We start from the raw sequence: 25100 nt of genomic DNA, 5'->3' as shown, positions 1-25100 counted from the left end.
GCTTCAGCTCGGACGAATGAGGGAGAAAGAGGCGGACGGGCTAGGGCTCGCGTACGGCTTGCTCGCGGGAGAGAAAAGGATCGGGCCAAATGGAGAAGGATTAGGTGCGTGAGTGCGAGATTAGGGATTAAAAATAAGAATTTTTTTTATTTATTTAAAAAAGTGTCAAATTTCGTGCAATTTATTCGTGCGCGAAGCCCTAGCAAAATGGGTGTCCTCCCTAGGTAATTTCGACGTTCCAGACGCATTAGCTCGATCCGTTTCATCATTCGAGACCGTTCAGACAATCTCGTCGACGATCGGGTCAAAAACGCGTTGAATTCGATTTTCGTTAAAATTTCGACTCGCGATCGATCGTTTCAAAAAAAAATATTTAAGTTTTCAACAAATAACGGCGCAAGCGATGCGAATTGTGGAAAACGAATGTATCGACTCTTCGAATTGCGAAGTTTGTGTGCGAATGTGCAAATTGTGCATAAGACAATCCTAAGGCTTAATGACCCTATAGGGACTCCTTTTAGGTTTCCTCTTGTTAGTTTCAACCTCCTAAGTGCTAGAGGCCGATACCACACATGCGAAACTCCGAAAGGGTAAAAAAATAGGTTGGATTTCTAAAATGAGGTGGGTCCCATTTCTAAGGCTATAAGACAGTCAAATGAAAAACCCTAAGGCTAGACCCTAAACACTAAGAAGAAAACTAGACCTCACTAAAAATGAGGTCAACAAACGGTAGCAAAATCTGCACAGAAAGTAAGTTAAAGCATCTAGCAGTTTATGGTTTGCCATTAGACGCATGCATTATCGAGCATACAAGAGATGAGGGTGCTCAATTTGCATTAACCATCTAGTTAAAGAAATTGATGGTTGTGACTAGGGCATGAAATCAAAATGATGAGATTTGTCTACCTCCTCCAAGACAAAAGTTAAGGTAAACCTAAATAAAAAATAAACCTCATATTCTCTTTTCTACTTAATGAAAGCAATTAGGTTTAAAACCCAAGAATTAGTCTATGTTTAAAGACAGACTGTGAGATATGGTTGACGTGAGGAGAAGATGAACAAAACAAGTGAAAGGAGAATTGTTAAAAACTATTAAAGGTATAAAATTTTCCATTTTATGAAATTTGGTAACAATGCAAAAAAAAAAAAGGATTATGCATTTGCGAAGAAGGAATGAGTAATACTAATAGATTGATATAAAAGAATGTAATGTACTACATTAGAGATTTAAAAATTAATAACAGTTATAAAAGAAAACGAACTAAAGCGTAGGTCTACATAATTCTATGTGAGTATAGTTATAAAATGGCAGAAGTTTGTCGTTAAATTGTCAATATGTTGAATATACTAAATAGGGCTTGCTAAGTAAATATACTACTATATTAGGAGAGGGGTGGAATATACCTTATTTAAAGACAATTTATTAACATGGTATTTAGTTGTGATTTGGAATAGAGCAGCATAATATTATTGATAGAATGAGGGGTATTTAAACCCAATTACAATAGACGCAATAAAAGAAAGAAATAAAATAGAGTAAAACAAAATAGGAAATACATAATAAGGGAATAAAAACTAATAATAAATAATAACGGCTAGATTGTCGTTATAAAACTAATACTCCCCCTCAAGTTGAAGCATAGATGTCAGTCATACTCAACTTGGATTTGAAGTCACCAAATGAAGAACAACAAAAAATCTTTGCAACGATATCCGCTAGTTGACCACTGAATGACACAAAAGGAATACAAATTTTTTCGTACTCAATCTTTTCCTTAATGAAGTGTCTGTTAGTATCCACATATTTGGTACGATCATGCTAGATTGGATTGTGAGCAATGTTGATGACAACCTTATTATCACAGAATAGCCACAACAGGACGAAGATTAACATACGAAGTTCATAGAGCATGATGCATAACCAAAGAGCTTCAAAGATCTCCAAGGACATAAACCAAAATTTAGCTTCAGCATTGCTCCGGGAAACCACAGATTGTTTTTTTTTTCCATGTGACAAGATTTCCCTATATAAATGAGCAATACCCCGAGGTGGAGCGTCGATCATGAGTTGATCTAGCCCAATAAACATCTGTATAAACAATAATAGACCGAGAGGTGTGATGACGAAAAACAAACTTCAGCCTGATGTACCTTTTAAATAGTGAAAAATTTGGTGGACAGCTTGTAGATGGTGCTCATATGGGTCATGCATGAATTGACTCACCATACCAACAGTGTGGCATATATCGAGACGAGTATGGGTGAGGTAAATGAATTTCCCCACAAAGCGCTAGTAATGAGTCTTGTTGACAGACATAGCATTAGGAATGTACGATAATTTTTCATTGAGATCCATAAGGAAGCCACTGGTTTGCACAGAAGAAGGTTGTTCTCATCAAAATATTAACCACATTTGCGTTGAGACGGGCAAATGCCGCGAGAAGATCAGTTCACTTTCATGCCTTAAAAATATCGGAAAGATCTCAAGTCCTTCATTTCAAAGGACGTAGTAAAAATGTCTTTCAAGGACTCCAATGTTGAGATATCGTTGCCTATAAAAACAATATTGCCAAAATAGATAATAAAGATAGTTATCCGATCATGGGAGAAATGTCAGAAAAAAAGAGTGATTCGATTGAGCCTGAGTAAAATTATGGCCCACGCCCACCTTTGTGAACTTGTCGAACTAGACCCTTAGGGATTGCTTTAGCTCATAGAGAAACTTTAGCAGCTTGCACATTTTCCCTCTGGAGGCAATAGAGTCAAAGCCATGAGGGAGAGACTTGTTTATCTCTTCTGTAAGCTCTCCATTCAAGAATGCATTCTTGACATCTAACTCAAATAAAGTTCGATCCAGATTCAACGAAAAGAAAAACAAAACTCGAATAGTGTTTAACATAACCGATGGAACAAATGTCTCCTCATAGTCAATATCGTAGGTCTATGAATATCCTATGACGACCAATTTTGTCTTGTTGTGTTCAAAGGACCCGTCAGAGTTGAAAAGAGATATATTTTGTCATATAATAGAGGGAGCACGTCTGATTGCATGTCTTATCCAGAAAACTCACCTCCTCATTCGGAGGAGGGGTCGTGCTAAGGATGTCGCCCAGAGTGGAGTCAATTTCCTTTAAGAAGGAAGCTGACTCAAAAGTATGAGAATTGGGACAGGTGCGCAGAGTGTAGACATGGACAGTGGGAGGAGGTAGATGGTGTACTCAACAGAACAAGGGACCCCTCAGTGGCAGGGACAATAGGGGGTAACATTCATAGGAGCAGGATAATGGACAGTGTCTAAGAATCTAAGCTCCCCCTCACTTGAAACCGAACTAGAAAAATAGGGAACACTTTTAAAGAAGAAGACATCAACACTCATATAAATTTTATTTGTTGTACGATCCAAACACTGATACCCCTTTCAGTGGCAGCATACCTAGGTAGATACATTTTATGGATATGAGATTAAGTTTACAATGAGTGGGGGAAATGCTCGAATAAAGGAAGTGCACCAAAAAATCTTGGGATCTAATGTGGAGAAGACCCGATTGGCAAAGAAGCGAATCAAGACGGCTAAGGCGGTTCAGAACTTATGAATTTTAGAGAAGACTCTATTTATAAGATAAGTGACGATCAGAATGGCATTGTTCCAAAATTATTTTACGGCATTGGATTGAAACATAATGAAGCGAGCAAAATCAAGGAATTGATCTTTTTCTCTCGGCTACCACATTTTTTTTAGCCATACACGAGCTATGGTGGATGATCACTTACCAAAAATTCACGGAAAATAGAGTTGAAAAACTCATGACCATTATCAGTCCGAAGAACCTGAATTAGAGTTTTGAATTAAGTTAGAACGAAGATGTCCAAGTTTTGGAAGGTGACAACAACCTCCGATTTGTCTTTTAAATATAGAATCATGTCATCCACGTGTGGTCATCAATCAAAGTCAAAAACCACCGTTATTAGTGTAGTTGGAAGTGCGAGAGGTACCCCATATGTCACTTTGAATGATAGAGAAAGTAGCAAAAAATATTTAAGTATGGGGGAGTGGGTAATGAACCCGATGATGCTTGGCTAACTAACATGTCTCAGAGTTGAAATTAAAAAGATTTTTATAGAAAAACATCAAAGAATACAAATTTTCTAAACATTGGAAATTATGATGACCCAAACAATAATGTAACAACATAACAGGATATTCAATGACCCGAGATAAACTACAACTTTTGTGTGTCGTGTCTTCACTTTCTGTGCTCTTCTCTTGAAAGTAGTAGAGTCCAACTACCCTTTTAGTAGTTCCAATCATCTTCCTCGAACAACGATCCTAAAAAACACAACAATCAGAAGATAAATTAGCAACGCAATCAATCTCATTTGTCAACTTGCTGACAGATAATAAGTCAAGTCATAATAGAAGAACAAGTAAAATAGACTCCAGAGTTAGATCGGTCGTTAGTACAACCGACCATTTACCAACAATGGAATTATATAAGCCATCAACAATTCTGACAACTTTCCTAAAGCACAAATAGTAAGTCGAGAAGCTTGTGAGCATCCAATCACATGCTCCAAGGCATCTGAATCAATAACCTATGGACTAGATGAGGAAAAAATCGTGAGTCATAAAAAGAATACCTTGTTGAAGGTGGACGCCACACACCCGTAGAGAATTGATTGGCTCCAAGTAGCTTAATCAATTGCTCAATCTAGTTTTTTAAGGATTCAGAGGATTCCAGGATGTTCCGAGTACGAGTTGTTTGAACTGTGGTAGACTCGGACGTCATCGTGAGGCCCTTGGTAACAGAGGATTTAGCCGAAAATTTGTATGTCAGTTTACCATGAAGTTTCCAACACTTGTCCCAAGTGTGATTAGGTTTGTGACAGTAATCAAAAGTGGGGTGAACAGTCTGAAATGACATGGACGAGGACTGAGTACTATTCGAGATCAAGGAGGACAATTCGGCTGAAGGAGTAGAAGTGGAGCATGAGAAATCTCCAACTCAATTCCTGGTGAACCTTAGTGAAAGCAACGTGAGAGGAAGCAAAAGGGTCCCAACCAAGAATATGGCGGACTTCGTAGGTCTTTGTTAAGGCCAACCAGGAATTGGAACACACGATCCTTTTCTATATTCTTCTGGAAGAGAGAAAGGTCGATTGAAGAATTCCAAATGCAGTCATAGTACAGGCCGCATTCCATCCATGGTGCAACAAGGTTATTATAGTATTGGGTCACAATCCTTGACGTCAGTTTCGCCTCGTGAATTTTCTTAGACACCTCATAAAGTTGACCAAAGCTTTCTAAATCCAAGTATCAAAGACTGTTGTCCAGAGGACACTAGCTGAAGAGAGAAACATATATCAACGACCAATGGAAGTCTCCAAGAAGTTGATCAGACACGCATGACTATGAAATTCTCCACTTCCTAAGCTCTGTAGGTCGGGTCAATTTTTGGAGTCTCATGAATCATACATGTGAGGTGACCGAATTTCCTGCATCATTTGATGAATAAAGACACCGCTTGGGACCATTGGATAAAATTACTTTCCTTTAAGATATGAGTTGTGATCAAGAAGTTTATAATGGTTTCTGATCCTCCGGTTTGCACGAGAGTGAAGGTTGGAGTCTATCCTCTGGTAGAATCAAGAACACATTCTGAAGATGAATCAGTGTTGGAGGAATCCACCATAATTTCGACTGAGCCAAATAAGATGTGGTTGTGATTCTGAGCCATCAATGAATTCTAGTAGGCCAGCGGCAGACGAATATAACTGTGGGAATCTAAAAACCTATAGGGACGTTGGACTGCAGCAGGAGCAAGCAGGTGCAAGAAAAATAGCAATTACTGGAATCGGCGGCTTGCGCTTGCAGAAGGAAGACAAAAGAGACCGGCGGCTGCACCTGTAGGTAGGATATTGACACTGCAGAGGAAACAAACAAAGGGAGAAAACACACTGCGGGAAACTTTCCAGGGAGAAAACCACATGAAAATCTTACAAGAATCTGCAGGGAAAAACAAAAGATAACTAGAAAGTTCCTGTAGATTCCTGAGGAGGCCGACGACCAGGAGTCCCTACGGGAGGCCCTGCAGGGAAGAGCAGTGGCGGCGTCTACAGAGAAGGCCGACAGAGATCTGGATCTAGGGTTAGGCTCTGATACCATATTGAGATTTGGAATAGAAACATAATATTAATGATAGAATGAGGAGTATTTAAACCCAATTATAATAGCCACACCAAATGAAAGAAATAGAACAAAATAAAATAAAATAGAAAATACATAATGAGAAAATAAAAGTTAATAATAAGTAATAACGGTTAGAGATAGTGAAAGAAGCAAGCACAACTCATTTAAGATTTATTCGAGTACTAATATTCCTAAGTTATGGTAATATTATACTTTTCGCATTAACTGTTATTGATATTCACTTTCTGCATTAACTATTACTGATATTCATTTTGTCCAAAGATATAGAAAATTTATTAATGATTTATATTTTTTTAATGAAAAAGATTGATCATGTTGAATTGAGTGATAAAGATTTCTAGTTAGATTTCAAATTTCATATTAACCATATATAGAATGCAAAGAGAATGATCTATAGAATATGCATGTTGATTGATAGAATTCACTCTCATATGATACTAGTTGAGGACAGTAAGATACTCGAGCATGTAACATGGGAAAAAATATGGATATTAAATAATATATTTGATATGCGGGCTTTGAATTATTTGTAACGAATTGATTGAACTCTTCTAGAATATCAATAATCCAATATTCATCCTTTAGAGCTTCCTCAACATTTAAAAAGTTTTATTTGTAGTAAGAATGCCTCCTGACTATCACACTCCAGCCCGAGTGAATGAATTAAAGAGCGAACAAGAGATTGAGAGTGAGGGATAAAGAGTAAGAGGGAGAAGAAGATAGAAAAATGAAGAAGAAATTAGAAGAAGAAGAAGAAATAGAGGTCGAGTGGAGGAACCTCGCGTACGGGTAGTAGCATAACATCAAATTGAAGCAGAAAGAGGAGGAAGACGACATGTGTTGGTCTTATACAGAAGGTGACGACATCAAAGAATGACTCACACGTACGACTCGTGCGGCAAGAAAGTCTTCCCATAGGGTGATCGGTGGACTCCTGAGTTGAAGCAACAGCATAAAGCTTTGTGTGATCCGTTTCACGCCCTAGTGTGTCGGACAAAGTTGTGCTCGAAGGAGAAGAGGAGCGGAGGAGAAGGCTTAAGGGCTTCCTGCAAGTTCCGAGTTGAAGAGGACGTCGTAGTTTTGTGTGGTAGGAGGCATCGTCGAGCACCCTACGCTAGAGCAGGAGAAGCAAAGGAGGAAGTTTTGTGCGACAAGAAGTAGGGGAAGGCGTGTATTCGCGGCAGGCATTCGAGAGATTAAGATGAGTATACGATTTTAAATTAAATTGTTTAATATATATATATATATATATATATATATTTTGAGTGTGCGTCTATTAGTTAATATTAATAGAAAATTTTTGATTTTAAATTAAATTTTTTAATATATATATATATATATATATATATATTTTGAGTGTGCGTCTATTAGTTAATATTAATAGAAAATTTTATTAAATTAGAACTCATGGTTAAAATTTCAGCTTGGAGAGGAGAAGTGAAGTGTGTGAGCTAAAGGAGGGAGATTGTGGTATATATATAGAATAGTAAAATAAAGTTAATTAAGGTTGCATAAAATAAAATGATTGAAATTAATATGTAAATAAAGTAAAGTTAATAGATAATTAAAAGAATATAAATAAATTAAATTTTAGCGATATGAATACTCATATTTTTATTATAGGCATCAATTTTAGAAGACTCGAGAGCAAGTCAAATTCAAGAACAAATAAATCGACATTAAGGTGAGTACTTCTACTCTTAAATTATAGTATCAATTTTGTATCTTTTCTGAACCAGTTATATGAATTGTTATTTGTGATTGATTAATGAAATTGATACCTCTATTCTTAAATTTGATTGTTCATTTTGATATAAATATTTGTAGTCTCACATTATGAAATATTTATGCATTATAATAATAAACATTACATATTAAGTGATGTGAAATTGCGAATGATATGAACTGCATAAATTGATTGTACGTGTATATTTGGCTATGATGGAGTCATATCTTTATGGTACTGGCAAGAAAAACTAAAGTGCATTTACAGGTAAATAAAAAAAAAGATATTAATTTTGAAGTAACTTAACTGGTATAACTTTTAGACATGGATCATGTGACGGTTGTACATATATAAAATGATATAAATATGTTATTTAGTAAAACACAATAAATATTATGAAATATTGTGAGTGATTATATTAATAAATTATCTAATATTTAATATTGATCTATTAAAAACTTAATTGGCATGTATATTATTTTCGTTTTCATTGTGTTACTGTGGTCTAGGAGTATTAGTATTCACTTGCATTAATTAGTTCATTTTTATTTTAAACTAATTTTTTAGGTTTAATTAATTGATTAAAAGCTGAGCAATATAAGGAAAAATGTTTATAATAAACGCAGATAATCTAATCAGAGATAAATTTATAACTGCTTTAGGTGGTGTTTGGCTGCTACTAGGATTTAATTTAATTATGATTTAGTAAATCAAGTAAATCCAGATTTATCAAATCCAAATCAATGTTTGGTTGATTCAAGATTAAATCCTGTTAAATCAATTTGACATGTTTGGCATAAATCCCATCGAAGTATTTTTTTCCTATGTTACATCTGTTAAATCTAAATAATAGTTGGATTTTATAAAATTGGACTTACGACATAAACTAAATGAAATACCAAAAAAAGTTAGATTTAACTTACCGTCAAATTCTTAAATTTTATTTTCAGTGTAGTGGATTTACGTTAAATTAATTTCTAAACCCTGTTTAAATACTCGTTTTAATTGTGTTACTGTGGTGTAGTGGATTTACGTTAAATTAATTTCCAAAATTTCTTATTTGTAGTGGCTCTTTCATATGCTCTATGGCGCTGAATGTTGGCCTTAAAAGGGAAGCATAAAATTAAATGTTGTCAAGATGAGAATGATTTGGTGGATGAGTGGCTTTACACTTAGTGACAATATGCGAAATGAGAATGATTTGGTGGATGAGTGGCTTTACACTTAGTGGCAATATGCGAAATGAAAATATCCATGATAGGGTTGGTGTAGCTCCAGTGACGGACAAAATTAGATAAAGTCATCTTAGATGATTTGGTCATATTAAACGTTGACCATCTGATGATCTGATTAGAAGATTAGATGTTTTACAGTCGACTTATGTTAAGAAAGAAAGAGGTAGACCTAGGATGACTTGAGCATATTGTATAAAAAATGATCTTAATTTATTAGACACTAAATAGAACACAATAGAAAAAAATGATTCATGTAACCGACCCCATTTAGTGGGATAAAGGTTTTGTTGTTGTTGTTATAGTGGCTCTTTCATATGTTAATTATTTATAAAAAATTAATTTTCTACCGTCCGACCGTATTGGTTAATTCCAACCCCTGGGTGATAAAAGTGGTATCAGAGCAGAGCGTAAAAAAAATTAATTAATGCAATATTAATGAAAGAGCCAATAGGATAACTACAACAAAGTTTTATAATAATAAAATTGAAAATTGAAGTTAACACTAATTAAGTAATTATTTCAATTCCGACAATTAATGTGTCGGTGATACAAGAAGAGAGGACCTAGGTAGAAAATGAAATATCGCCTCCTATAAATGTGAATATGAATGTCCTTGACCCAGATGATGACGACATGCCACAATTGATTTAGAAGTCCAATCTACAGTTTAGTAGGGATCAGACTATTATTATGGACAAGTATTTAAAGATATTTCAAGGTCTGTGTCTACTTTTGTTCAAAGGAACTGAAGATCCGATTGAAGTGGAGAATTAATTAATGAGCATAGAAAAAATATTAAATAGCATGACATGTCTGGATGAACGAAAAGTAATATTAGCTAATTTTGTATTGGATGGAGAAACTACAAGATGGTGGCATGGGCAGCGTCGAGATAGGCTAGGGAACATACCCAACATGATAATAAGTTGGGAGAAGTTTGTAAAGTTATTCAGATAGTGGTTTGTACCCCTAGCCGTTCAAAGATGGTTGTAGGAAAAACTCATTAAGTTGGTGCAACGAGAGAAAATAGTCATGCATGAAGCAGAGTTTATTGCACTATCAAGATATGCTTCCAAATTGATAGCTACTACAGAAGAGAAGTGTTGCAGATTCCTTTCAGGATTAAAAAATTTGATCAGACAGTCGTTGGTGAATTTAAGGATCGCTGAATACTCAATGTAAGTAGAGTGACGAGACGAGTAGAGATTGATTTTCAAGTTAATCAGAAGCTTAAGAAGACGCAAAAGAGAAAGAATATTGATAAAGGAAAATATGTGGATCAATATAAGGGAATCAATGTGAAGAAGCCCAAATTTAGTTTTGATACATTCAGTGACGACAATTCTCATAATACTGTATTCATTTGTGTCAAATGTGAAAAACACATAAAGGTGAATGTTTGATGGGTTGTCCTACTAGTTATTGGTATCGCCAGCCTGTTCACATAGTTAAATATTATCCTTCACTTGACAAGAAAATCTCAAAATAACAGAAATTAGTTGGATTTCCTTCGTTGAAGACTGCAGGTGGTCAAAAAAGAATAGAGTTTATAGCTTCAGCTCCTACTCAAGTTCAATCAAGAGAGTCAGTTAGAAATCGAGCTAATTCACTTACTAGTAGAGAGTTTGAAACCTGTTGTCGGTGTTAATGGTACTAGGGATTGATGAGTAGTATATTTTATCACATGTTATAGGAGTGTCATTCTAGTGTATTTATTTTTTCAGAGGAGTATGTTGTTGTTATGGTAACTTTGTTTAGATGTGATGTTATCCTATTTTAGTTGATGGGAAATGATAGTTTAGTTATCTAGTATCAAACCTTTATTTTATTGTATTTATTTTATCTTAATGAACGAGATCAAGAGTTCTAATGAGAAGTGATGGGAGGCTTAGAGTAGATTTGTGAATTTCGATGATGAAATTTTTACAAGGATGAGAGATTATAATAACGTGTGTACGCGCGAGTGCGTGTAAAATATATATATATATATATATATAAGTAATAAAAGAAAATGGACTTTATTTCATCTGTGACGATTTGAACTAATCTTCGTCTCGATTGAGTTCCTCTTAGGTATCGAACATTTCATTCGAACTGGAGGGAATGAATTAAAGAGCGAACAAGAGACTGAAAATGAGGGATAAAGAGAGAGAAGGAAGAAGACAAAAAAGACAGAAGAAAAAACTAGAAAGAGAGATAGAGTGGAGAAACCTCGCGCGCGGATGGAAGTGGAGTATCAATTTGAAGCAAAAGAGGAAGAGGATGGCACATGCTGGTCTTGCGCGGGAGGAGGTGCCGCCAAATATGTCGAAGGTGATGACAACGAAGACTCACACGTACAATTCGTGAAGCAAGAAAGACGTACTGGAGGGTGATTAGAGGACCCTAAGCAGAAACTACAATGTAAAGCTTGGGTGTGATCCATTTCATGCCCTTGTGTGTTGGAAGAACATGTTGTGCTCTAAGGGGAAGAGCAAGAACTTGTGCTTGAAGAAGAAGAGGAGTGGAGGCGAAGGCTTGCGAGTTTCTCGCGGGTTTAGAGTTGAAGAGGAGGAAACCGCGGTTTTGTGCTGGAGGAGGCGTCCTCAAGCATCCTACATTCAAGTAGGAGAAAAGGCGGAGGAAGTTCTGTGCGGCAAGAAGGGGAAGTCGTGTCTATGCAGGTTAAGACAGACGACCGAGAGATTAGGGTGAGTAAGAGATTTTAAATTAAGTTAATTAATAAAATAATTTATGTAAATATATATATTGTGTGTTTATTAATTAATGTTAATAGAAAATTTTATTGAATTAGTGCTCAAGGTATAAAATTTCAGCTTGAAGGTGACGAGTAGGTAAAGTGTGCGAGCAAAATAATGAAGGAGATTGATTTGAGCAAACTCCGATAAGATAAGTTTGGGTTTATATTATAATTTAAATAATAAATTTTAAATATATATATTGAATAACAAAATAAAATTAATTAGGATTACATAAAGTAAAATGATGGAAATTAAGATTTTAATAAAATTAATAGATAATTAAAGTGATATAAATAAATTAAATTTTATTAGTATGAATACTCTTGTTTATTATAGACATCAATTTTAGAAGATTCGAGAACAAGGAAAATTCAAGCATAAATAAAACTACATTGAGGTAAGTATTTCTACTCTTAAATTATAGTATAATTTGTGTATCTCGTCTAAGCCAGTTTAATAAATTATTATTCATGTTTGATTAATAAAGTTGATTCCTCTATTCTTAAATTTCATCGGTCATTTCGATATGAATACTTATAGTTTGTCTTAAATTTTATCGGTCATTTCGATATGAATACTTATAGTTTGACATCATAAAATATTTATACATTATAGTAATAATATTATATATTGAGTGATATGAAATTGTGAATGATATAAACTATATAGATTGATTATATGTGTATGCATAAATATGATAGTCACTTATTTGTGGATTGGTGAGGGAGTGCTAAGATATTTATGCACGTAAATGAAAAAAATATTGATATTAAAATATCTTAACTAATACAATTATTTAAACAATGGTTTTGAGACGGCTAGAAAAAATATAAAATGATATAAATATATTAATGATATGGTAAAACATCTTAAATATTATGCAATATCGAAAGTGATCATATTTATAAATTATTCAATATTTTATATTGATTATTAAATGCTTAACTGCCATTATTAAATACCCGAGATGCTAGGGATCGCCATGAAGCGAAACCCTAGCAGAGCGGAATAAGGTTTCTCCCGATGGCCAAACCCTGTGCTAACTCCTTTGGCTTCGTCGTGCTCGACGACGAACAGTTGGCGCATCCGACTTCTCTTGTTTCGAGTGTTTCATCTTCCGTTGGTTTCTTCGTGCTCGCTCATCGTCTTCTTCCTCGGGTCGTTGTTTCTCGCAGCATTTTCTCGCTGTTACGAGGTTTTTCGCGTCTTTCTCGCCGCAGCTACGTTCGTCCTTCGTTGTCCTAATGCCTCGCGCGAGCTTCCTTGCACAATGTCGCGACTTCCTCTGTTGTGGTCTTCGTTCGATCCTTGCTCTGCGTATCGAGCAGCATCCTCTGTTGTGGTCTTCGTTCGATCCTTGCTCTGCATATCGAGCAGCAAAGAAGTTTGACCCACGTTCCACTCTGAGCTCTATGACTACTGTTCCTTCTCAACCACCGACTATTTCAATTTAAATCTTGGGAAAGCTTTTTTGTTGATATGGTTGACTCTATGGGATCAGATCAGGTTTTCTCTCAGGTTTACCACGAATCATTCGAAGACGAGGAGGACTGCAACCTTACAAAGTTCCAATCGGGACATCTCAAAATGGAAATCGTTCGAAGGGCTTTTGAAGATCTTAAACTATTGAGACTCTGGAAGGTTGGTCTCTTTGATGGAAGACATGTGATGATAAAATTATCTAAAGTGGAAGACTATGCCAAAATATTTTCCAAAAATGTTATAACAATAGAGGGAAAATATATGAAACTACTTAAGTGGTCTCCTAAATTTATCCCTAGGCAACAACCACCTATAGTTCCAATCTGGTTTAAACTACCTGGCTTAAAGTTGCACTACTTCAACCACCATGTCATGTACCCTATTGAAGCTGCACTAGAGAGACCTATGAAATTGGATACACCCCCCTTCAACCTAACCAGGCCTTCGGTTCACCCTCCCTGATGTGGACGAAATATGACTTTGGCACTGCCTACAATAGGTATTGGCAGCCAATTATAGATGAACAAAGACCATACTACTGCAATCATGGTAAACTGTTTGGGCACACCTCTGTCAAATGCTTCAGGCTTCACCCACATTTGAGATCGGCGTGTTCCGCCTCACCAATCAGACCAGCAGCTTCCTCCTACTGTTGTTGAGGCAGCTCTCCCTCAGATTTAAAATTCTACAAATTATGTAGCAGATGCTAGCCAAAGTGTCTTGGATCCATATATTGCGAGAGAAGAGAGTACTTATGTTATGGATGAGTGTCAGGATCAAGGTGTGTTGCAGGCTGAGTCAGATCAGCAGTTTACCTCCATCGAAGATCCACCAATTGTTCACACGAGACTTTCTCTGGCAGATGATTGACAAGTTTACAAATCTAGGAAGAAGAAGAAATGAATATCAGATATCAGTAACTCTCAGGATGGTTGTATCATTGTTTCGGGCGGAAGTCCACATCTTAGTATGTTGCTGGACTCCCTCCCTAGATTCAGGGGAAGGAGAAGCGGTGGATCCACCGACTACACCCACCATGATTAGGAGTTGTTTCTTTTGGAAAATACGTTTGTAATCCCTCTGAGTGAGATCTTTGTACTCACTCACTAAAACATTTGTATCCTCTTTTTTTATCAATGAATTTTGCCTTTTCAAATATATATATATATATATATATTTAACTTGATGAGTAGTATTTCGAGCCAAAACGAGTCGAACACAAACGAACAAATCTTTGTTCATCTTGTTCGTGTTCGGCTCGTTAACTTAGCAAACAAGCCGAACATAAGCTTCTTAGCGAGTTGAACACGAGCTGTTCGCGAACAACGAACCATTTTGACAACCCTATTATCTATTGCATGATAGTAACAAAACTCAACCCATGATGCATAAGACCGCAACCTACCCAACCATCAACATGCAGAGCTTTGAAAATTTTAATCTTAAGTCGTCCAACATCAATGTCATCAAATGCATGAATAAAATTAGTACTATTATATCATTGACTAAAAATTAAATAGAATTCAATTAACAAAGTAGAAATGGAAAATTTTAACGTGAAGCAAACCTTTTTAAAGAAAAATGTACTGAAGAAATGGCATTTCAAAAACTTTTTGGGCTCTCTCTCTTCCCTCTCTTTCAAAAGCTCAAGGTAAAGGTCAATAACCTATAAGTTCAAACCAAATATTTTGTTAACAGGATATTGTAAAAACTTTCCAGTAAATATCCTATATTAAAACTACAAGACTGGAAATACAAACAAAATGTGAATTGGAAAATTTACCTCATCATTCAGCCAAGCATTGGGTCTCAAGCGTTGCAAAACCTCCCTCGTAATACTGATATTTGAAGGTTTATGTGTAACAAGAATTTCCCAACTGCAGAAAAGATGAGAAATGTTGAAAGTTAATAAATCAAGCACCTCGAAGTCATTATATGCATTAAAATCAAGGCATACAACAGCCGCACCTATTCCCACATTCGAGAGCATGAACAACCTTTTCATCTTCTTCAACTGTCAGAGGGTGAAAAACTTCATTGAGCTCCTTGAAGTGCTGTGCATTCAAAGCAGTCTTTAGTCCTAGATAAAACTAGCAGTAGCTTTTACATCTATTTCTTAGTTTTTCATAAATTAACTGATCCCGCTAATTATATGCACCAATGAGATTCACTTTACTAATGATTGAAAAAGCACTAGAATGCAGAAAAGCAGAATTATTTATACCATCTTAAAGCAATGATATTTGCATGATTGATATATAAGATATAGCCAAGTTGAAAAGGACAGGCAGACAATGACTAACAATACCATTACTACTCAGGAGCTATTGGAAACAGCTAATCAAGAAAGTGAGACCAAACAGACTTCCCATTCAAAGAACCCAAGAAAGGCTTCTGCACAGAGTACTTGTATTACCTTGGATGTAATGGAATCAAATAAAAAAAGAAAAGAAATCATGGCTCCAAAAAATCAAATCAGATTCTTTCAAATCAGTGGAGATTTTCAATAAATCAATTTTTAAACTAATTATGAAGCAATCGCCAACAACTTCCCATCTATAGCAATCTAGCAATCTATGGACAACTTTTCAACAATAGTAATCAGTAATCCTTGGACAAAAATTATTCATTTACGTCAATAAATAAATTCATGGACAAGAGCTTTCTAGATATATTAGGCAGTTAGTACTGGATTGTAAAAATTTGTTTTTTTTTCTCCACCTACTCATTACAGCTTCTTAACAATTTTACACATAACTAAGGAATAAAATTCAGTCACAAAATCTCACATTCTTTACTCTCATCACTTTTTATTTTAATTTTAAAGATAATTTGAAAGACATTAAAGTTCTATCTGACAATTTCTTCACCAGCACTGAAAATTGGTCTTTGTCCAACAAGAATGCTAAAAACATATGTGAAGGATCTTTTTAAAGTGAAATTGGAGAAAAAAACTACAAAGATGTTAGTTGTCAAGAAGTTGGCAAGTCCAATGTTGAAAATCAACCTCAAAATGAAGAATTCATATCCAAAACATAAAAAATCCATAATGAAACAAAGGACAATAAAATTTCAAAAAAATCAACAACAAACATAAATCTCAACAACTCTCTCTCCTCCTGATACTAGCCAACGTGGATGGCAAAACCTAAGACACTCAACTATTATTCTAATAGAAACGATGTCATAATAAATTTGGTTGCTCTAAAAGGTCAATTCCATGATGCCCTCATTGAAAACAATAAAAAAAAATTAGTAGCTGGAGGGTAAACATTTTTTTCCCCCAAAGGAATGGCCAGAGGCTATTATACGAGCCTCCAGTCACTCCGTGCCTAACAATTCGAGTACCGCCTCCTTAAGGCCAACTGTGCCCGAGGAGATTTGAATCCCCGACCTGAAGGGTCTTATACCGAGGACTTCAAACAACAGACCGGGACACGCAGCATAAACTTATCATCTGATAATATGATTGTAAACAAAAATTGCATCCACAATTACAGCTCATACCATAAGTTTTTGTCATTTGCCCAAGAAATCTATAACTTGACTCTATGCATATAGGTAGGGCCTAACTGAGATTGTAATTTATTATGAATAAGCAAACTCACTTGAGACAAAAATTTGTGTTGCTAAATTCTCATATAATATGTCATTTTCAAGATTTGAACTTAGGGTGGATGATTAAAGTGTGTAGGTGTTAAGAGTTCTACCTTCTAAAAAACAATCCTTCAAGGTTCAGGATCAAACAATAGGTTGGGTATCACCATAGGTTGGGTGTCACCAAAATGGTCCACTAATAATTTCAAAAGCATTCCAAGTAATGATATGGTGATGTTTGACTTGAGCGAAATTGCTTAAGACGCTAACTTTAATTACCTTGAAAAACTAGTTTATTTAATATTTGCCAACAAAAATTAAAAAGATTTCAGTATTAAATTTGTCAATTACTATAGCATACTCATTATCTTATCTCAATCAAACCTACAAGTCTTTTAAACCATTTGCTTTAATCCATAATGAAGTGTAATAAAATTTAGAAACCAACAAAAAAATCTCTAGACCAAAATAGTTTAGTTACAATCATACCCATCTCACTTGGGTTTTCTTAATGAAAGAAAAATCTAATTCAATATTATGGTCTGCACTCACTTTCAATTCAATATCCACATCCTTAAGATTGACAATACCAAAGAATAACTAAAATCGAACTTAAAAATTTATATTCTACATCAAGAATAATCCACCAAAGCTTTTATGACAACACCCCTCAATAAAATGATATTGTTTACAAGAAAAATAGACACATCTCATACAAGGATGCATCATCAGTGCTCCTTGTAATGTTCTCAAGTAGGGGTGCAAACAAGCCAAGTTCGAGTGAGCTCAATGATTGTTTATAGTCAACTCGTTTAAAATTACTTTTGTTTGTGTTGAGATTTAGAATAGAGTAGCATATATTATTGATGGAAGGAGGGGTATTAACCCCAATTACAATGGAATACAATAAAGGAAAGAAATAAAACTAAATAAAACAAATAGGAAAGAAATAATGATAGAATATAAAGGGAATAAAAACTAATAACATATAATAAATATAATACTCCCCCTCAATTTGAAGCATAGTATGACAGTCATGTTCAACTTGGATTTGAAGTCATCGAATAAAGGACGAGAAAGATTATTGGTGATGATGTCCGCTAGTTGACTACTGCATTACAGAAAAGGAACACAAATTTCCCCCGACTCAATCTTTTCTTTAATGAAGTAACTGTCAATCTCCACATATTTGGTACAATTATGTTAGACTGAATTGTGAGCAACATTGATTGTGGCCTTATTATCACAGAATAACTACAACGGGACGTAGATTGGCATACAAAGTTCGTGGAGCAAGATGCGTAACCAAAGAACTTCATAGATTCTTAAGAACATGAATCAGAATTCAACTTCATCACTGTTACGGGCAATCATAGACTGTTTTTTGTTTTTCCACGTGCCAAGATTGCCCCATACAAATGAACAATGCCCTGAGATGGAACGTCGATCATGAACCGATCCAACCCAATCAGTATTTGTATAAACAATAATAGACTGAGAAGTGAGACGGAAGAAAAACAAACCTAAGCCCCACATACCTTTTAAATAGTGGAAAAAGTAGTGAACAACTTGGAGATGGTGCTCATAAGGGTCATGCATGAATTGACTCACTATACCAATTGCATGACATATGTTGGGGCAAGTACGGGCGATGTAGATGAGTTTTCCCTCGAGACGCCGGTAATGAGTCTTGCTGACACATACAACATTTGAAATGTTAGTTAATTTTTCATTGGAATCAATAGAGACGACAACAGGTTTGTATAGAAGAAGATTGTCTTCGTTAAAAGATCAATCACATTTGCGTTGTGATAGGCAAATGCACTGAGACGACCGAGCCACTTCCATGACTTAGAAGTATAGAAGAGATCCCAAGTCCTTCATTTCAAAGAGCATAACATAAATGTCTTTTAAGGACTCCAATGTTGGGAGATCTTCATCTGTAAGAATAACATCGTCAACATAGACAATAAGGATGTTGTGTATATGGAGCCAAAGCAACCCACGATCTGGGCGCCGATGCGCTCACATTTGGGAGCTGACAAAGAGGGAGGGCACCTTTACGCCCCTTTGGGCGCTCAAGTGCCCATGATTTTTGCGCAGACAAAGGAGTCGGCGCTTAGGCGCGATCCTGACAGCTTGGCGCTTAGCCGCCAAATATGGGCGCCTAAGTGCACGATGCAATTACTCCGCTTTCTGGGTTTTTAAACCAATTTCGAGTTGCATAATGACAGGTTGGGTGTAGGTCTTCCTTTGGTGTGATTCAATAGGTTCCAGATAAAAGTGAGAAGAGTTGAAGAAGAGGATTGCTAGAATCTCGGCGCGTGTTTCGTGTCAGATCGGAGAAGAAAGATTGTGGAACATCCAGTAAGTTTCTTCATGTGAGTGTGGAGAAGAAACTTGTGGGAGTCCTCTGTAAAACTAATTGATTTTCTTAGTGAATTTGTGGTGGTATGGCTCCGTGATTTTTTCTCATTCTCGGGTTTTTCGGTTCAAGCTGTAGGATAAGGGAAAGTGTCAGAGAACTCAAGCTCCCCCTCACTTGAGGTCAAACTAGAAAAATAGTGAACACTTTCAAAGAAAGAGACATCAACACTTACAAATATTTTATTGGTGGTAGAATCAAGACACCAATAACCGTTTTGAGTTGCGGGGTACCTAAGGAATAAATATTTTATGGATCTAAGATCAAGTTTACTCCGAGTGTGGACAGTATTTCGAATAAAGATAGTGCACCCAAAAATCTTGGGATCTAATGTGGAAAATACCCGATTGATAAGGAAGCATGACATCAGAACGACTAACGGGTTCAAAATTTGTGAATTTTGGAAGGAACTTTATTTATGAGATATAAGGCAGTCATAATGACATTGTTCCAAAAACATTTCGGGGTATTAGATTGAAATATAATGAAGCAAGCAACATCGAGGATGTCACAGTTTTTCCTCTCTACTATCTCATTTTGTTGATAAGGGTCAGTACATGGATTGTGGTGGAGGATGTCCTTACCAAGAATTCACCCAACAAAGGATTAAAAAAACTCATGACCATTATTGGTACGAATGACCTGAATATGAGTTTTGAATTGAGTTAAAACAAAGGTATAGAAGTTTTGAAAGGTGACAACAACTTCGAATTTGTCTTTTAAAATATAGATCCACGTCATTAGAATATGGTCATCAATCAAGGTCAGGAAGTGTGAGAGGGTCTCAAAGTCACTATGAATGAGGGAGAAAAGAACAAAAGGTGCAAAAGTGTGGGGTGGAAAATGGAGCTGATGATATTTAGCCAACTGATATGTCTCACAATTGAAGTTAGAAAGATTTTTATTAGAAAACATCAAATGATATAGATTTTTTAAATGTTGAAAATTATGGTGACCCAAATGACAATGCAACAACATAATGAAACATTCAATGACTCGAAATAAGCTGCAACTCGTGAGAGGTGTATCCTCACTCTCAATGCTCACCACTTGAAGTAGTGGAGTCCAGCTACACTCTAGCAATTCCAATCATCCTCCCCGAACGATGATCCTCAAAAAGCATAATCATCGTAAGAGAAATTAACAACACAATCAATATCATTTGTTAACTTGCTGACATTGTAATAAAAGAATATATAAAACAGATTCCAGAGTTAGACCGGCTGTTAGTACAATTGACCCTTCATCAACAATGGAACTACAGAAGCCAATCAACAATTTTGATTGTATCATTCCTAGAGCACAGATAATAAGTCTTCTACAATCTTCCGTAAGAGGGATAGGTCGGTCGGAGAATCCCAAGTGTGGTCGTAGTACAGGTCACATTTACAGTATTGGGTATAGTCCTTGACCCCTGTTTTGTCTCCCAATTTTCTTAGATACCAGAGTTAGCCAAAATTTCCTACATCTGAGTAGATATTACGAATAGTCGTCCAAAGGGAACTAGCTGAAGGAAAGAACATATATGAACTACCAATCGAAATTTTTATGGAGTTGATCAGCCACGAAATGACCATGGAGTTCTCCACTTCCCAAACTCCATAAGCTAGGTCAGTCTTTGGAAGTTCATGAATCATACATGCGAGGTAACCAAACTTCTCACGTCCATTAATGAACAAAGATACTGCTTTGAACCATTGATGAAAGTTATTGTCGTTCAGTTTATGGGTTGTGATTAAAAAATTCATGTTGGTTTTCGAGCTTCTCATATGCAAGGGAGCAGAAATTGGAGTAGAACTTTTAGGGCAATCAAGAACACCTTCTGAAGGTGGTTCTGAGTTGTAGAATCCGCCATAACTCTGACTAAGCCGAAGGAGATATTGGGGTTCTGAGCTATCGATGAAATTTGGTAGGGTTATGGCAAAAGACTGTAGGAAACTGCGGTTGTTGTAAAGGAGGGTGCAGAACCACCGGTGGATGGATCTAATCCACTATAAGAATAGTGGGAAGCAGCTTGTAGAATCACACTGAAGTCACGCTGTAGAGGAAACCACTGAAGTTTTCTCAGACGCTAAAGTTTTCCAGGAAAAATCACATTGTACAGAAGACCTCTGTGAGAATCTCCTCAGAGATGAGGAGGTGGATGCAAAGGAAACCACACTAGCAGAGGCAACTGCAGGCGGCATCTGCAGAGGAGGCCGGCTGCGGCCTGGATCAAGGGTTAAGCTCTGATACCATGTTGAGATTTGGAATAGAGCTGCATATATTATTGATAGAAGAAGGGGTATTTAAACTCAATTACAGTGGAATACAATAAAGGAAAAAAACAAAACATAATAAAACAAATATGAAAAAAATAATGATAGAATAAAGAGGGAATAAAAGCTAATAACAAATAATAAATCTAATAGCTCGAAATAAACTTGAGTTCAAAATGGCTTGTGAATGGCAAGTTCATGTTCAAAACGATTAGAATTTGTTTGTTTATTTTGCAGCTCCTATTCAAGTCAAAATTAGCACGAATGATTTACAAAAAAAGTTAATATTATTTAAATAAAAAATAAAAAATTAAATAAAAAATACTATAATATATATTATTTACTTGAAATTTTAATTAATTTGAGTTGTAAAAAGTAAAAGACGATAGAAAAAAGTTTGTTTTTATTTGAGTCATTTATAAATTGAGCTCAAAGAAATTTATTCATGCTTAACTCACAACGAACAAATCAAACACAACTACATAGCAAACCAAGCACTAGTTGTTTCCAATGATGAGCTTTTTTTGACAGTCCCGTTCTTAAATATCTCCTAGGAGTAACCTTAACAACTATGCATCACACTAATAGAATGGCCTCAAGAATATATATAGTTTAAGCCTTTTTTCAAAGTATTATCTATTTATTTTTCGAAAACAAATCATTTTTTTGTTCATCCATATATTTTATGTATTTAGTACTCATTCACATTCATTCTCAGCACGAGTAAATTAGACCCTAAATCTATATTAATGGTATCTTTAATTAAGGGGAACTTTTAAAAAAAAAAAAAAAAAAGATGCAAATGCAATTTTTAGTACAACAACAACAAAACCTTTATCCCACTAAGTGAAGTCGGCTACATTAATCCTTTTTCTCCATTGCGTCCTATTTAGTGTCAGATTTCCATTTAATTCTAATAAATTAAGATCATTTTTATATAGTATGCCCAAATCTTTCTAGGTCTACCTGCCTTTCTTAACATAAGTTGAATCTAAAACATCTACTCTTCTAATCGAATCATCAGATGGTTGACGTTTAATGTGATCAAAATCATCTAAGACGACTCTCTATAATATTGTCTGTCACTGGAGCTACACCAACCCTATCATATATATTTTCATTTTGCATTTTGTCTCTAAGTGTAAAGCCACTCATCCACCTAATCATTCTCATCTCGGTGTCACTTAACTTAGTTTTATGCTTCTCTTTTAAAGGCCAACATTCAGCATCATAGAGTATTGCAGGCCTCACCACCATCTTATAAAATTTTCCTTTCAGTCTAAGTGGTACCTTTCTAGGCTGGAACCATTCCTCCTCACCAACCACCCAACTTGAATTCTACTAATAACATCCCCATCAATATCGCCATCACTTTGAACAATAGACCCGAGATATCTAAAGCGTTCACAACTTTTAATAATTTGATCACCCATAGTTACATTTACGTCACTAGAGCTACAACTATTAAAATTACATTCCATGTACTTCGTTTTAGTTCTACTCAAACGAAGGCCTTTAGACTCCAAGGAAGACCTCCAAAATTCTAGTTTTTCCTGAGCTTTTTCTCTCTTCTTATCCACGAGAAAGATATCATTAGCAAAAAGCATACACCAAGGTACATCCCCCTGTAAGTGTCCAATAAGATCATCCATAACAAAAGTAAAAAGATATGGGCTTAAAGCCGATTCCTGATGTAAGCCAATAGAAATAAAAAAAAAAATATTTGGCAATTCTACTTTTGTTCGAACACGAGCAATAGCTCTTGTATGCATATCTTTATATCTTTAATGACTTGAGTACTTTAATGACTTGAGTACAAGTCATATCAACACCTTTCTTCTCGAGAACTCTCCAAAGGATATCTCTTGGAACCTTAACGTAAAGTTTTTTCTAAATCAATAAAAACCATATGTATATCCTCATTATTAACTCTAAACTTCTCCATCAAACCTCTCAATAAATGTATAGCTTCCATGCTAGACTTGCCCGACATAAATCCAAATTGATTATGAGAAATCTTTGTAATACGACTTAACATATGTTCAATTACCCTCACCCATAATTTTAAACTATGACACATCAACTTAATTCATCGATAATTTGAAAAGTCTAGTTCATCCCTTTTATTCTTAAAAATGGGGACCAAAATACTCTTCCTCCACTCCTCAGGCATCTTTTTAGTTTTTAAAATAATATTAACGAGTTTAGTAAGTCAAGAAACTCCCACATCTCCTAAATATTTCCACATTTTAATTGGGATATCATCGGGTCCTACAGACTTTCCACGCTTGGTTTTCTTTAAAGCCTCCTCAACTTCTTATTTACAAAGGCAATTTTATAGTCACGGGAAAAAATTACAATTCCATTTATATAACTATCCTTGAACACTGACCTTATTACTCTAAGCCTGAAATGCGAAAGGAGATTTAAGAAACAAAATTTCAAAAGTAAAGCTTATTTGATCATCCATTATCCCCTCTCATTAAACATATCGAAAATAAACAATTCTACTTTACCCTTATTCAACCTACTTAAGCCACACTAGAACTGCTAAACACCCTCATCACCATATCAATACGTTCAACCTACTGAAGCCTGATCAAAATGGCAGATTCTCAACATCTTTTCAATAGACACAATCTATGAAAAATAAGGTTTGTGCAAGGGAAAATAAAAAATAAAGAGAGCAATCAACATATCTCCAGCACACCCAAGAATCTAAAATTGGCTTAAGGACAAATGAAGTACAAATTGGTCACAATAACTCCATAAATGATGATAAGAATCTCCATTGTCCCATTTCCTCTAGAGAAGGGGTAAGATTATGCACCAAACACCCCATAAATAATTTCATGACTAATAAATGATTTTCACATATATTTCAAGTTTTTGTCACTTTTCTTAATAAAACACAGATCCAAAAAAATGTTCAAGAAGCTCTTAAAGCTCCTTAGTAGAATAAAGCTATAACCGAAAAAATTTCCAGGCATTATAAAAGAGTAATGTCTGAGAAGAGTCTGAACTTCCACTAAGGACAAAAAAACTGTTGGATACAAATAAATCTTTACAATCAAATATAAATTGGTAATAAATTTAAAGCCCGGTTTGTTTCAAAATGTTACATTTAATCATAAAGTATTGACTATTAAAAAACTCTCTTTATTGTCAAACTCAACATAATTCAGATTTTGCTCTTTATGATAGCAAATTAGGACAAGCTTCTCCATGAACTTAATATGAAGAATACTTTTGTTGATGGGAACCTTCAGAATAAAGTATAAATGGATATCCCGTATGGATTGGAAAATAAAAAACACGCTAATAAGGTATTTTGACTCGAGAAAAGCTCTATCTAACCTCAAACTATTCTCTCATGCCTAGCGTGACAGATTCTCCAAATATATTGCAAAAGAAGAATATACCAGTTT

General features: G+C 35.3%; 1 protein-coding gene across 2 annotated transcripts in view; it reads right to left on the bottom strand.

Annotated features, from left to right (window-relative positions):
• Positions 1-25100, bottom strand: part of LOC110028011 (ubiquitin-like-specific protease ESD4) — a 60666-nt gene that overhangs the window by 28059 nt on the left and 7507 nt on the right. For both annotated transcript variants that reach the window (XM_020729700.1, XM_020729701.1), the window contains exons 2-4: positions 15361-15446; positions 15176-15269; positions 14960-15058 (exon numbers count right to left, since the gene is read on the bottom strand). In XM_020729700.1, the coding sequence (XP_020585359.1) occupies positions 14960-15058; positions 15176-15269; positions 15361-15446 (279 nt within the window). The remainder of the gene's footprint in view (positions 1-14959; positions 15059-15175; positions 15270-15360; positions 15447-25100) is intronic.

Source organism: Phalaenopsis equestris, unplaced genomic scaffold (genome assembly GCF_001263595.1).
Source record: "Phalaenopsis equestris unplaced genomic scaffold, ASM126359v1 Scaffold000479, whole genome shotgun sequence".
Taxonomy (NCBI): Eukaryota; Viridiplantae; Streptophyta; class Magnoliopsida; order Asparagales; family Orchidaceae; genus Phalaenopsis; species Phalaenopsis equestris.
This window is presented reverse-complemented; position numbering and strand designations above follow the sequence as displayed.